We start from the raw sequence: 15,066 nt of genomic DNA, 5'->3' as shown, positions 1-15,066 counted from the left end.
GAATGCTGGTTTCCTCCATCACTGAGGCAAGCAAGCCTCATGTTAGTTTCAAGCTGCCTGGCTGCCGGCCGCCATCTTGGCTGTCAGTTAATTTGCATATCTCCCTGATTAGCCAATGGGAAGGGTAGCGGTCGTACGCCAATTACCATGTTTCTCTTTTATTAGTGTAGATAATTATGTGAAAAAACAACCTATGCATAGGTAAATCACATTTGAAAAAAGTGCACCAAGACAGAAAACTTGCCTTATTAGTTATTAAAGCAATAAACTAATCTGAGCAGAATTGAGAACTCAAAAACACAAACACATACATATGAGCTTAATATCCTATAAACTTGCCAACCTAAATCAATGAGAAACACTGAATCAATCAATCAATCAATTAAAAACAAGTTTAGCATGGACTGAATACATTAGAAATTATGAAGAATTTGACGAGGATGATAGAAATGAAAATGGTGAAATGGACTCAAATTTGGATAAAATATTTTAGAGATTGCCAACAAGACTTATTGATGGATTGGATATTAGAGTTGGGAGGTGAAAGAATGGCAGCCTAGTGAACAAGAAATTGATGGTGCAAGAAAGAGAGAATGTCGGTAGGAGGAAAATGCTTGAACAGGTAGAGTACCTTATTCTGAGAGGGAGTATCAAGGCTAATTTTTGATGGGAGGAATCTGATCAGAAAAAGTGGGTAGATTTTTCTCTTTTACAGTGGAGAGAGAAATAACAAAAACAAACACAGTGTAATTGCATGAATCCATTCAAACACTGAAAATAAAATCTAGACAGATGGCCAAACATTAATTGTCTTAATTTATAAGTAAGTAGTTTCCTAGAGAGCAAAACATGTAATCTTAAGAACTTTACTAGAGGTAAAAATTCTAACTCAGGCATAAAACGTTAACATTCTTAAAATTCTGTAATTTTATTTCTCAATAATTCTATTTGATGAAAATTCAGTAAATTTGTGTCTACAAATGAAAACATCTCACTTGTAATATTTTTTAAATAGTAGGTTTGTTAAGATTGGGATGTGTGTGTGTCATTTTTTGTCATTGCTTGTATTTTGCATTTTTAAACACCACTGATGTACCAGTTTTTCATAAAGGAAAAAGAGGAGAAGGAAGAGAATAAATCTTACAGAATGAGTCACTCTCTAAATGTGACAAACAAAGGTAGATTTGATTGTTACGAGTAAGATGTTCTGACCCCCAGTGATTTTTTAGAATACAGAAGCAGGTCCTTTGTGCTCAGAAAAAGGATTTCAAATTGACTGAGTGGTGATTGTGTTATTGTTTTAAAAGTGAGACTGGCTGAGCCCAGCAAAGAATCTGACTAGACTTTCTGCGGAGGCCGAGGTTCTCAGACATTCTTAAGTAACACTGACAAGGAAGATGGTAGCTTAGCTAGAGTAGGGATGTTAAAGTAATCTGGGTGTGTCTGCCCTGACTGATCATTTCCATTACTTGTTACACACAAGAGGAAGAAGAGGAAGAAGATATTGGAGAAGAAGCTAAATAGAAGACCTGGAGTGGTGTGAGTAGTTGTCAGGTTACCTGCAATAAGCCCCGCTTGTCAATAATTTATTGTGAGACATTTGTAGGTTAGAAATTTTCTTCAATCTGGATGTAGAATTTTTATTCTTTTGTATGAATAAAATATTTTGTATACATTAAAAATATAAAGTGAAATGGTTGTATGTTAGGTTGTATTTGTGCAGCTTCTTTCATTTTATATCATTTTTTATTTTTTTTAAAGTTTTGTTTTGTTTTTTACCACTGAACACTTTCTTTTCTCAAACAACTATTGGCCTACATCCCAATCTGGAGATTAGATAAAGACAAACAACTCGAGTTAAATTGGAACTCTTCAGGTATTGGAAAAGACAGGCAATAGGAAGTAAAAGAAGAAAAGCAAAAGGAAATAAAATGAATCAAATGCCTGCTAGCACATGTTAAACACTGTAGCTGGCTTTTTAAACTTGGTTTCTCATTTGGTCCCACATTCCATTTCAAAGACGAAATAAATGAGACTGAGAAAGACATAAATGGTCCAAGTGACAACAACAATAAATAAGAGCTCTGAGATTTGAATTGAGTTGTACAGTCCCATGAAGGCTCTTGTTGGAGCTAATACAGAACAGGAGGAATGAGAAGGGACTATGGAGGCAGGCGTCACACTGACTTACTCCTCCTTTCAGTATCTGTCAGGTGCCCAAAATGTTTGCAGAGTTGGGTCATGGGTTGGGCCTACGGACTAGCTGTACTGGCTGTAGAGCCCATCCACGGACTAAACCATGTTCCCTCCTTTCTCAGTTGGCTTCACAACAGGTATGCCAGTAAGTAGGAAATAAATAATTCTACATAGAGTAAAACATAATCTTGAAAGCAAATATGGCAAATTGACTCCAAATAGTCTCTTACCTTTGCGGGGGCAGTGGCTCCAGTGGCTCTTGCTAAATGCGTGGCCCTTTTCTGGGTTTTGGCTTCATTTTCCCTGGAAGAGAGCAAGAAATAGCATAGCTTAGACATACCTGCCCAACTTTTAAGGATAACAGCATACATGGTGAACTTAATTCTGACTGTTCTCCTCAACCCAGTCTGGCAGATCCAGAAATGAGCAGAGGTACCATAAATCTCTTCTCAGTACTGAAAAGTATCTCAAACGTGGTTCTATTGGTGGCAAGAATCTATGCGTTTAAATGCACAGCAGATTATTCTCCCCTTAAATACTTCCAACATCCAGGTGGTTAACAACTTTAAAGACGTCTGTACCATTGTTCGAAAGCTCTCTTTGAAAAACCGTATTATTGACTGAGTACTATTCCACTGTGTAACTGTACCATAGCTTTTTTAAAAAATAAAATATTTTATTGATTTTTTTACAGAGAAGAAGAGAGAGAGAGAGAGTTAGAAACATCGATCAGCTGCCTCCTGCACACTCCCTACTGGGGATGTGCCCACAACCAAGGTACATGCCCATGGCTGGAATTGACTCTGAGACCCTTCAGTCTGCAGGCTGATGCTCTATCCAATGAGCCACACCAGCCAGGGCAAGTACCACAGCTTTTTTATCCACTCATCTACTGATGGGCACTTGGGATGCTTCCAAATCTTGACTATTGTTAATACTGCTGCAGTGAACATAAGGGTGCTTATATTCTTTTAAATTAGTAGGAAATCCTACCTGTTGCAACAGCATGGATGGACCTGAAGAGTATTATGCTAAGTGAAATAAACTGGTCGAAGAAAAACAAATACCAGATGATTTCACTTACATGTGGAATCTAATGAACAAAGTAAGCTAACAAATAGAAGACACATAGATGTTGGAGGGGAAGGGTAGGGGGGAACTGGGTAAAAAAAGGTAAATGGATTGAGGAAAAAAACCTTATAGACAGACAATAGTGTGGTCATTACCAGAGGAAAATGGAGGTGGGGGGAGGTAGAAGAGTTATGGTAAAGGGGGAATAAATGGTGATGGAAGGAGATTTGACTTAGGGTGGTGAATATAAACACAATATACACAGGATGTATTATAAAAGTGTATGCCTTAAACTTATATAATTTTATTAACCAATATCACCCCAATAAATTCAATTTTTTAAAAAAGGGGAAAAAAAAGAAAAAGAAAGACCACATTCTTAACGTGTAAAAATCTGCCTTCCTGTTTTGGACCCAGTTCCAACCTCTGAGGACCCAGAGACAACTTTAGAAATTTGAAGATAGTATTTATGCCTCATACAGTCTCCTTCTTTCCAGGTTAAAAAAATTTATTCCAACTCATTTATATAGGTAATAAATATAATAATGGGGTGAGTGGCTTCAAAGTGATAAACTGCCTTATGTGTCTTAAGGCAATTTATATTTGTTTTAAATTAGTTTTCAGTAAACTTATTATTTCATAGTATTGGTCTACTATCAAAACATCCAATGAAACAAGAAAGAAACTTTATGGTAAATAATAGACTTCCTGGTTTACATTCAGCTTCCAAGAGAATAAGAAAGGATTCTTCAATCTTCCTTGGGCCTCACCCCACTCTACATCTTGCCCTGCCTTCCCTCATCTTCCCACAGTCTCTTCTTTAGACTTCATTATGTGAAGTGACCAGAACTTCATTATGTCAATATTATTGACTATGTCAAATTAAATCCCTTGACACATACCAGACTGGCATTTAAAAAGCTAATTATCTTAAACAGGTAAGCTCAGTTATTGGCTTGATACCCGTGTTGAAGTTTGGATGTTGGTCAGAAATTGAGAATGACCTCCCTGTTCAAAAACAAATGAGGACACTTTGATTTGAGGTTTTGCAATGGATAGCTCAAGCCATCTTCTACTTCTGAGTTGTCACCGGAGAGAAGGAAGTCAAGTTAAGAAGCATTGCATAGATGTTGGTTAACTTCCTGGATACTAATTCTTTCTGAATTGCAGGTAATTGCAAGATATAATTAACTTTTTAATCCATCTCATTTTAGCATAATCCCAAATGTCTGAAGACACTGGCAGGTCACAGAGTCAGGGTGTATCCTGCTTAAATTCTTCTCCTGGTTGGCTGCCACAAGAAAAGTGTGACATCATTCCCAAGGGGCTTTCCGTCCCTAAGGTACAATAGGATCAGGTCTTAACAGGCCCACGGAATCTGACTTTTTTTCTTAAATTAATTTTTCAGAGCCAAGAAACTCAAATTGGAATTACATCCTCAAAAGATTATTACATTTTACACAAGGTATTCATGCTGGGCCCTCTGGGTGTTTTGGAATACCATGTGTTTGATGATTCAGCCTTTCCAGGTGGGTGGCATTTACCCAACTTTATCTGATGAGAGATGCCAGAGTGATCTACAAACTATTTTTATTTAACCATTTAGATTTAGAAAGACATATTTGCCAAGAAATAAAAAGAATATGCCCTGACCGGTTTGGAAAAAGAATACATTTACTAGTTCAGAGATCAGCCGGTAACTCAAACACCTGGAAGAGAACCTTTACTCACAGTATCATTTTGCATGTGGCGCATTTGTTGAGGAACATTATTCCGTCAGGGCTCTGAAGAAGTTTTTTATCCTGGGAACAGAACAGCTTCCCATTTTTCATCAATACCCGAAATTCACTGCACGCATCCTAAGGGAAAGATGAAAAAAGTTGTGTTTACTGAAACCTTATCAAAGTAAGACCTTCTAAGAAAAACTTCCTTGAACGATATTACTTAATAACCACCACCCCTTTTATATAGAAGACATTCACTCAGTTGTTATAAATAATACAAACAAAAACAGTGACTCTGTATATTGTATAATGTCTATTGGAGATGCAAATTCACCTAATAAGCATTCATCTAAAACAATTAGTGGAATGGAAAGAACAAGAAACTGGGAATCAAAAAACTTTATATTTCATGGTTCTCATTTACAAGTCCAGTAGCCTTAGCAAATTAAATTTCTCAAAGGCTTACTTACCCTATCAATAAAAATCAGGGATTATAAATATATACATTTCACAGGTCTTCTGAGGATGAAACATAACATGTAAAAGCCCTCAAAGAATGTCTGATGCTTATAGATATTTAATAAGTCGAATTTCTTTCCCTCCTCTTTCTCCTCCTTTATTATGATTGTTTTGTTTTTGTTGCTGTTGTCATTATTATTGGAAAATATGCTGATGGCACATATAAAACATCTAGCACACAGTGGGTCATCATGTGCTGTAAGAAGGGCTTTGAAAAGTTGCTGGAGGACTGGGACACAGTGTGTGAACTGGACACTGTGAAGAGCCTCTGACGTGTCAGCGAAGGATGTACCCAAGACTCCAACTCAAGGAAGTGTTAACAGTTGTTAAATTAAAAAGTGGAAAACAAGTTAAAAGTTGAATGAAAGGACTCCTTGGTCATATATGTTTGGAAAACGTATTTATAGACTAGCTCCTCTTCTGAAATGAAATTAACCTCAGATCCAACTAACTGACTTACTAGTAAAAGCTAACAAAGCTGCAGTTTCCAGGCCCTTCACTATCACATCCTTGGGGAGGCCTTCTTTCCAGGTTTATGTTTATTAGTTAGTTAGTTAGTTAGTTAGTTTTTTTATATTTTTTGTATATTCTCTGGAACTACTATTTTACTATTCTGTGTGATATCCTTCAAGACATGGAGTGCTATGCTTGGTTTTGGCTTTCTTTTTGTTAAATGCAGACGGCAGCACTGTGCCAACTTTAGGGAGGAGAGGGGAAATCACTCTGAATAATATTTTACCAGGTACTGCAAATGTACCATTAATTTTAAGCTCCTAAAAAGACTGAGTGACATACAGTTCTCCAATAAAATACATTGAATTAAGAAATGCATGAAAAGAAAGAACCCTCACTTTTAAAGATCTGTCCACTGTCCTTATTTCCACCTATTCTATTATTTAAAATGCTTTCTAATCCCTATTAGTTTTGCAAATCCACTGGCTCTTTAGAGCAAGTCTTTAAAATCTAATTTTTTCCTTTGCAAAAGAAATAAAATCTTGCTTTGAGATGCTTGCATCAGAAAAAAAATTAAATCGAGTCTTAGCTCCAACTCCAACAATACAACCTCTTCCAAAGGATTAAGTATGGAATTCTTTTCAGCTTCCTATATCTTTACAATAATTATTCAATCAATCAATAAACACTTATGAAATTGCTTTGCCAGGTACCATAGATATAACAGTATATAGAGAAATCCTTGTTTACATGTTGGTTACCACCTAGTGGGTAATGATGTATTTAACCTAGCCTCTTAAACATAGAGGCAGTTGAAAAATGATTAATGGTGAAAAAAAATGGTAACTAAATAATGTAAGAGACCAGCCCTGTGAAATTTTGCGAAGGACAACCTACTGAAATATCTCTAAATTTATGGTCACCACCCAGTGATCTTATCTGAGTAGCACAGTAATAATTTCTGACAATAGACTGACATGTGGGCCTCTGAGATCTGTGTCTGGTCTTTAATTTTATAGTATCTTATGCCAAGCATTGCAAGTTACTGCTTAGCATGCCAGATATAAATGATTCTATAAAATCTAAGTAGAAACTTTGTCATAGAATCAGAGAAGACCCTGGTGTCTTTGTAATAGAAATACATCCCTTATAGTCTTGGCCGGATAGCTTAGAGCATTGCCCCCATACACCAAGGTTTGAATTTGATTCCCCATCAGGGCACATACAAAAAGCAACCAATGAATGCATAAATAAGTGGAACAGCTAATAAATGCTTCGCTCTCTCTTCCAAAAAGATCAATCAACCAACAATAATAATAAAAGAATACATCCCTTGTGAGGTAGGTCTTAAAGTATTTAAAACAAGATTCATGATAACACTGGAATAAAGCTTTAAGTAGTTTTTAGCAATTAATTGAATAAGAACATTGTCAATCAGGATATTCCCGAATCAGACTTCTCTAATGTCAAAATTAGATGAGCCCCTAATTCCTACAAAGACACACTCTTTTTTCTTTTTCTTTTTTTCTTTTCAAATGAACAACTCGGGCCTAGAAAACAGGTTAAAAAACTTGTTCACAATGTTTAACTAGTTAAGATGAGATTCAACACTATCTTCAATGAAACAGAAAAAGGCTGTAAAAATTGAAAGCAATGGTTGGGTTTTTCTTTGGGGAAAATATAATATATTCCCAATTACCATAATAAAGAGGGTTTTGAAATAGGAGCCAATCGAGACCAAAAAGGCATGGGGAGGTGGGGGGGGTGGGGGGATGTGAAATCCCAGCACCTGTTTACTTGCAGTCTCACTTGCAGGCTTTGGCCGCTTTGTTTGGTTATTGTTGCTCTTGTTTGTGTTTTCCCCAAAGCCCAGGAAAACTGGAGCCCTCGAGGGCCAAGCTCTTTCTGTTTCTGTCAGTGGCTGCTTTACAGTCCATTGTCTTCCATCGTCCCTCCCCAGACATCATAATAAAATGTCCCAGGGAGTTGGCATTATTCCTTGTCTGTGTTAGAGCACGAACAAGGTTGCTTTGGCTTTAAAATGACCCTCTGTGATGACAAATATAAGCACATGCTAGAGATCCTTGCAGTTACTGCAGGACTTTTCCATGCTGCTCTGGCTCATGTTTATAACTTCCAACAAGTTACTGACTGAGCTTGAAAAATAAAATTCCCAGGACCGCAAGAAACACTAAATCAATAGTTTTCATTTCTGACAAAATATCCAAGGACTGTGGTCAGAAACATTTCCAGAGAAATAATTACTTCTTGGTGTTTTTCTTGCTTATTCCAACATGAGAGGTGGCTAACTTTAGGTTTTTGATGTTTTAGTGAAATGGAGTTTAAAGCCATAAAAAGTATCAGTGCAGAATTGGATATATCCACTGGAAATCATCGCCCATTATCATAAACTCTAAAAACAACTTATGGCTTCCTGAAAAATGAAGTTTGCACAATACCTTTCTTTTTACCACTATGCAACATCCCAGTGAGCAAGCTTTTTAATTTCCCCAAATACAGCCTTTTCCTTTTCTACTCTACCATACCACTCTATTTAAACTATAAAGGTTTCTCCACTTCTCCTTGACCGGCAAACAGATGAAATACTAGATTATGATGAAATTCTCTAGAACATTCCAGGAAAAAATTTCTTTTAAAAAATTGTTATAATAAAATATAGCAAGAGAGTATTTTACCATGTTTCTAATAGTTTCATAGTAGAAAGGGGTTGTTTTACTGTTTTAGTATCTTAATATTTATGACTTTTGGGAGATGTAGCAAATATTTGCTATATACATAGCACTGTTTTAAAAAAAGAATTAATGGCACAGTTGTGTGTGTGTGGGGTGTGTGTGTGTGTGTGTGTGTGTGTGTGCATGTAACTGGCCCTTTTAAATTTTTTTCCAGATATATAAAATGATTAACTTCTATAGAAAACAATTCTTTTAGCTCTCAAACAAAAGGCCTTTAAGAAAGAGGTAGTAAAGAGGGCCTTTGCCATCACGAATGCTTCTGGCTGGTCTGCTTTAAATTGAAAAAAACATCTTCATGACCTTCCCCACCACCTTTAGACCCCTGTTCTATTGTTAGCTTCAGGGAGAACTTACCTGACTGTCCCAAAAAGAACTAACACCACTTCCATCCCCAGAAATTCATATCTTCCATCCTCCTGTATTTTTCTCCTAACACTAATCTTTATTAATGTACTATATGTATTTACTAATTTACTAATTGATTTGTCTGTTTTCCTCCACTGAGATGTAAGCTCCATGACAGAATGGTTCTTGTCTTTCTCCTTTACTTTTTAATATTTCCAGCATCTCAAACAAGGTCTGATTCATAATACATGCTCAATAAATATTTATTGAATGAAGTAGGTACACTGACATTATATAAGATATAGCCAACCCCTTTTTAACATAATAATTACAAGAAAACTAATTTCTGCTTCCTGTGTGTGTTTAAGCTGTTAAACAGAACAATACTAATTCACTGGTGTGTTTGTGGAATTTTAAAGCACTCCTATAGCATGGTAGATCCCCTCTTGCTCACACCCATTATTATTAATACAGTGATATGTGTGTGTCTGAGATTCATGCCTTAATTCATTTAGACCTGTTTCTGTGTTTTTAGCAAAAGCTATTAGCCCCTATCAGTATAATGTGTCTGCATTATTAACATCAAGGTGTTGGCCAGGAAACATTTTTCTTTAGAGATCTTGGAATGAATTCAATGAACAGAAAAAGCAGGACTAACCTGATTTTCATTCATACTGGCAGCATCTGGAACACAAAAACACACAAAAAAACAAAGTTAAAGGGATCTAAAATATTTAATAAGTAAAAGAAAAAATTTGATCAGTGCAGTTCCTTATTCACTTTACTGGAAATATGTTAGAAAACCACAGATTATTTTTGAACACATTGAAATGAAATGAGGGAATGGCCACAGGAGATCAGTGTATACACTCAGAAAGGTCCAATTACTTTAGAAAATAATAATTATATGTTTCCTGACCCCCTCAAAATATCTAATTTCGAAAATCCTTTCATTAGCAGAGTATTTCAGACCTCTTTTAAAATTATAGCCTAAATATCAATTATATCATAACAATTACAATTTGAAAGTATAATGTAGCAGAAAGTTTAGATCATATATACACATAAAATTAAATTTTCTGAATTCTGGTTACATTGCATCCTTATGACAGCTACAAAATTAGAGATATGATAAAAATTAAGTTTAATTAAAATCAAAGACTATAATATACTCCATCAATATGAGACACCTTTTAGCACCAACACATTTATCCTAGAAAAGTGGGCATTATTTGTGCATAATGTTTAAAACTCCATCTAGGGTTTCCTTTTAAACCATGTAAATGCTTCACAGCAAGATAGCTCTAAGCAATCTGTGTTCCCTCCAAGTTCAAGTAGCAAATGCAGAAACGTACGTCTGAGCTCCCACAAAAGTCCCTTCCCCTTTATAAGAAGTGCCTTTAATCCATTTAGCACAAATAAAATATGCTAGAGGGTACTACTGCTTTAAAATAAGAATAGATGATTGATTTTAAATTTTTAATATTTTTATAAATATGCTATTAAATATATACCTATATATAAAACATACATTGAAGTTTTAAATATCTATTATATACATAATTCCTATAAGTATGAAATTGATGTGCTTGCTAAGAGGGTCATATAAAGAAGAATCCACTAGCTTTTTAGTACTAATGTAGAATTGCTGGAATGATTTCTCATGGATACAATTCAGATGATCTCAAACTCCTTGCCATTTCTAAAGATAACAACATCGGTATAAAACCACATATATAATTCTTTAAATCTCTGTGTCTGGCAAGATATTTTAGGATTACATACATTTATGTAATCTTGAATACTAAGTATGGGCAGGGGGAGGGAGACCAGTCTCTCCCCAGGGCTTTGTGGTTTGTGGCAAGAGGCTGAGATTACATGCAAATTGCTTACCTTGTATGAGGCAAAGAGCCAGGCTCAGAAGTACCTGCACCGTGGTTATCTTCATGATGAAGATGATGTAAGCTGGTTATAAGTCTGCTCCGTGCATTGCTCACCAGCTTGTGCTCGAGGACTGAACCCATGGCGATGCAGCTTACTTTATATATACCTGATGACACACACCCACCCACAACAGCCAACGTTACAAAACCAGTTGTTCAAGGTCGTGCTAGACTTAAGATACCACATCAATTTAGCTTCTTCCATCCTTTAGGATCCTGTCAAGGGAGCAGATTTGAACAGATAATGTCTGCTTCCAAAGTAGTTCTAAAAGAAGACAGATCGGTTACACTACCAGTCAGGTAAACACTGAAAGATTTCACCACATCTGGAGAAAGCTGCTTTATAGTAAGAGAAGCAAGGATTCTTGTTGCTTCCATCCACAGATGTCTCCATTCAGTGTCACATACTCGTATATAAGCTAGAGTTGAATGATCCTAAAAGATAACCCTGAAAAGTTCTAGCATTGAATACATGGGGAAACGGAAACTCAGAGGAGGAAAAATGACTTTTCCAAGGACATGCAGTTTAGGTGGAAGAGGGCAGAGGTGGGACTTAAAAGACCACAAACACCGTGGCCGGTGGCTCGGTCAGTTGATGCATCATACCTAGGTTGTGGGTCAATCCCTGGTCAAGGAGCATATGGGAGGCAACGGATTGATGATGTTTCTCTTCCTCTCTCCCTTTTTTTCTCCACCTCCCTTCCCCTCTCTCTAAAATAAATAAAAACATATCCTCAGGTGAGAATCAAAAAGAAAAGAAAGTAAAAGAAAGAAGAACACAAGTTCAGTATTTTCTCAACGCCACACACTGCTTCACCATCACAGACAGTAAAGGCAGAAACTTTGTGGAATCAAAGCTGGCACATAACTACTTCTTAAAATCCTCAATTTGAAGGATTAATTTATGTTCTAATGCTTAATTTTAGAGTTAATCACACAGTTAATTATCAGGAACATTAGAGACTCCAGGTTTAACTTTCCACACAGCCCATTACTCCCCAAGTTCCAAAGGTTGGGTTCCAGTGCCCCACAGGGTCCCACACCTATTGAAGGGAAGTTTTTAATTTTATCGGATCAAAACCTTTTTAAAGATTATTTCAGAAAAGCTAATCTAAAGCTAGCGGACTTCGGAATCACGTCAATATTCTGAATAACATCAAAGCCAAAGTATTTCCCTTTTCTATGAAATAATTCATTTCCTATTAAAATATAATCATTAGTTTCCAGGTCAGCACTATTAGCTTTGCTTATTTGCAATTGCTTAGTAAAATTAGTGACCTACAAAGCAAGTTCAAATTGCGTTACTGTTACAGGAAAGAAAATTGATACGATTTTCAATCAGTGTGCAGCCAAGAATTTTTAAAACATGCAATACATGACTATTTAGTCAGGGGCATGGGCCTCTTTCCCCTTAAATTGTAAAATAATAAAATGACAACAGCCAATATAATGATAGCTGTCCAGTGAGAATGAATCAAAATTATACTTATTTGTTAGTCAGATAGGCAAATATATAATATTTTTTGGTATGCCGCAAAATTTCAGTAATTAGTTTATGTGTGCCATGAGATGAAAAAGGTTAAAAATTGCTGACTTAATAGAAAGCTAATGGGACAGGGAGTCAGGAAATTTGTTTCTATTCCTGCTTTGCAACAACATAGAAAAATGGAAATGTAACTGACTTTGGCATATGATAGATCTGGGTCCGACTCTTGACTAGTTACATTGCCTTGGGCAAGTTGCTTATTTTTTTCTCAGCCTCAATTTTTTAATATGTAAAATGGGGATAATAAAACTACATTGTAATTTTACAACAATTCTACATTGTAATTTTACAACAATTCTACATTGTTGTAAGAGGTAGAGGTAATTCATGTGTATGTGTGAGTTTGTAATGCTTAGACTAAGTATATGTGATAAGCTATGTAGGTAAAGATAGCTGGTCCTGCATTTTATGTCATTATAATGATATGTTTGTACTAGGTAATTTCTGAGATTCTAAGAAAAGTCAACATCTCTTGAACATGGACCTTTAACAACAGATTAAGGTTTACGCATCATAGAATAACATCTCCAGCACATTCTGATATGAATTTAAAAGTCAACATGTAAGTTCTTTTTCATTTTGCTATGTTCTAAACCACACTACCAAAACTAAATCAAAGCATCAGCCATTTAAAACCTGCAAAAGTCATTTCTAGATTTTAAGCATCATTGATTCCTTATCACCAGTTATAAAAGTTTCTTCTAAATATTGACATACTAATGCTAACTTTTCATCTTTCATCTGCTGTGTCTGACTATATGAAATGTATCCCAACCACTCACACTTATTACCAGTGGTAAGAAAGTATAATGCCTTACAAAATAATTGGTGACTGTGTAATATGTTCTGATGAACCCCAAATCAAACCCAAATGGATATTCCCAGGAGTGGAGGTGGTAGTAGGGTGGAACAAAAGGACCAAAATATGATTGCATGTCTAAAGAATCTCTGCTATGAGGAAAGGCTGAACGAGTTGGTTTCCTTCTTACGGGGAAAGAGCTTCTCACTGACACCCAGAATCTTGTGAAATGATGAATAAGAGGAACTGATAACTTCTTCCAGCAGGAGAAGGTAGTCAAGAGAAGATTCAGCGAGCACTCCCAGCAATGGACGTACATATCAGCTGGCGCGTGGCATCAGGGCTTTTCCTCCACTTCATTTCAGGAATGTTGTAAATCCAGATGTGATTCACACTCTGTTAGTTACTCCTTATTTCGGGAAAGCCAAGACATTTAAATTCAAATGAATGGGACCGAGGCTTTTGAGAATGGGGGTTTGGGTTACCAGTATACTTTTATATTAGGTTATCAGAGTACTTTTTCTTAAATTCTAAATTCCATGTTTTCTTTTCAGCTCTTTTCATTATTCATCAAACATGTAAAATCCTATTTCATCTCATTAAAAAGAAATAGAGCTGTTAATAAAAAAAATATAGATTTTATGATTCAACATAGTATCGAGTGACCTAGAATCTGTATTCACATCAAGGATATTGATACAGAAGGAACAGATGAGAAAAGTATGAAGCAAACAAGATTTTGCAGGCCAATAATCTTATTGAAGACAAAGGTTATTTCCAAAAATTCGAAGTTATCAGATCACTGCTCAAATCTCCTCTTTTCCTATATAGAGATATCCTTGCTAATCATGATAGTTGAATATATAATTATAATCTCTTACCATCAAACCACCTTCCACACCTTTTCAAACTATCTGCTATTCATTAGTTCTCTTGATTTGGTTACACAATGCTGTGTGGTAGCAGAGTAGGTGTTATTATCCATTCCTTACTGGCCCAAAATGATACGATTAACAAAACCCCAAGTAGGAACTAGGTTGGATGGTAATCCCAGCTTGTCACTTTCTCACCTTTTACACCCTATGTGGTTATCTCAAAGCCTTTCTGGCAATTCAAAGAGAACCCAGACATGATGGAGCTTTAAATTACATACAGCATTCTATTGTTAATGTAGCTCTTTCCTAAAATCCTCTGCTCTCACACATACACACACACACACGCACGCACGCACATACATACATTTATACTGATTTGGTGGGGAAAGGTATGTTGTGACCATGGCTGAAAAGTATGTGTCCCAGCAGACCTTAGAAGATGAAGCAATTTCTTTTATAGTTTCTTAATTTTTAATTGTCTTTCCTATCAGTCTTGTGTTTTCCCTATTAACATGTCTCTCCTATATTCTCCTTTATGAAAGACACTAATTGGAAAACAGCCTTTACACACTTTATTACCTTGAAATCTTCAACAGCTAACTTCACTCCCTCTGAGAATTTCCTTCTGTTTGTCTAGAAAGGCTAAGAAATTATAGAGATAAGCATCTCATTTTATCTAAGAACAGATGGGATGGGCACCATTTGATCACTGAGTATACAGACCCTGCTATTTATAGATATAATTGTTGCTTTTATTAGATTAGGATTAAAAAAACACAGAAGTTTTAATGTCTAATTTTTAACTATATTAAGGTTTGTGTATTGGACTAGAGGCCTGGTGC

General features: G+C 35.9%; 1 protein-coding gene across 1 annotated transcript in view; it reads right to left on the bottom strand.

Annotated features, from left to right (window-relative positions):
* Positions 1 to 11,088, bottom strand: part of SPINK5 (serine peptidase inhibitor, Kazal type 5) — a 71,127-nt gene extending 60,039 nt beyond the window's left edge. The window contains exons 1-4 of the mRNA XM_015572606.1: positions 10,955 to 11,088; positions 9,720 to 9,745; positions 4,999 to 5,126; positions 2,427 to 2,499 (exon numbers count right to left, since the gene is read on the bottom strand). Coding sequence (XP_015428092.1) covers positions 2,427 to 2,499; positions 4,999 to 5,126; positions 9,720 to 9,745; positions 10,955 to 11,009 — 282 coding nt within the window. The 5' untranslated portion in view covers positions 11,010 to 11,088. The remainder of the gene's footprint in view (positions 1 to 2,426; positions 2,500 to 4,998; positions 5,127 to 9,719; positions 9,746 to 10,954) is intronic.
* Positions 11,089 to 15,066: the final 3,978 nt, after the last annotated feature.

This window comes from Myotis davidii, unplaced genomic scaffold (assembly GCF_000327345.1).
Source record: "Myotis davidii unplaced genomic scaffold, ASM32734v1 scaffold89, whole genome shotgun sequence".
Lineage (NCBI taxonomy): Eukaryota > Metazoa > Chordata > Mammalia > Chiroptera > Vespertilionidae > Myotis > Myotis davidii.
This window is presented reverse-complemented; position numbering and strand designations above follow the sequence as displayed.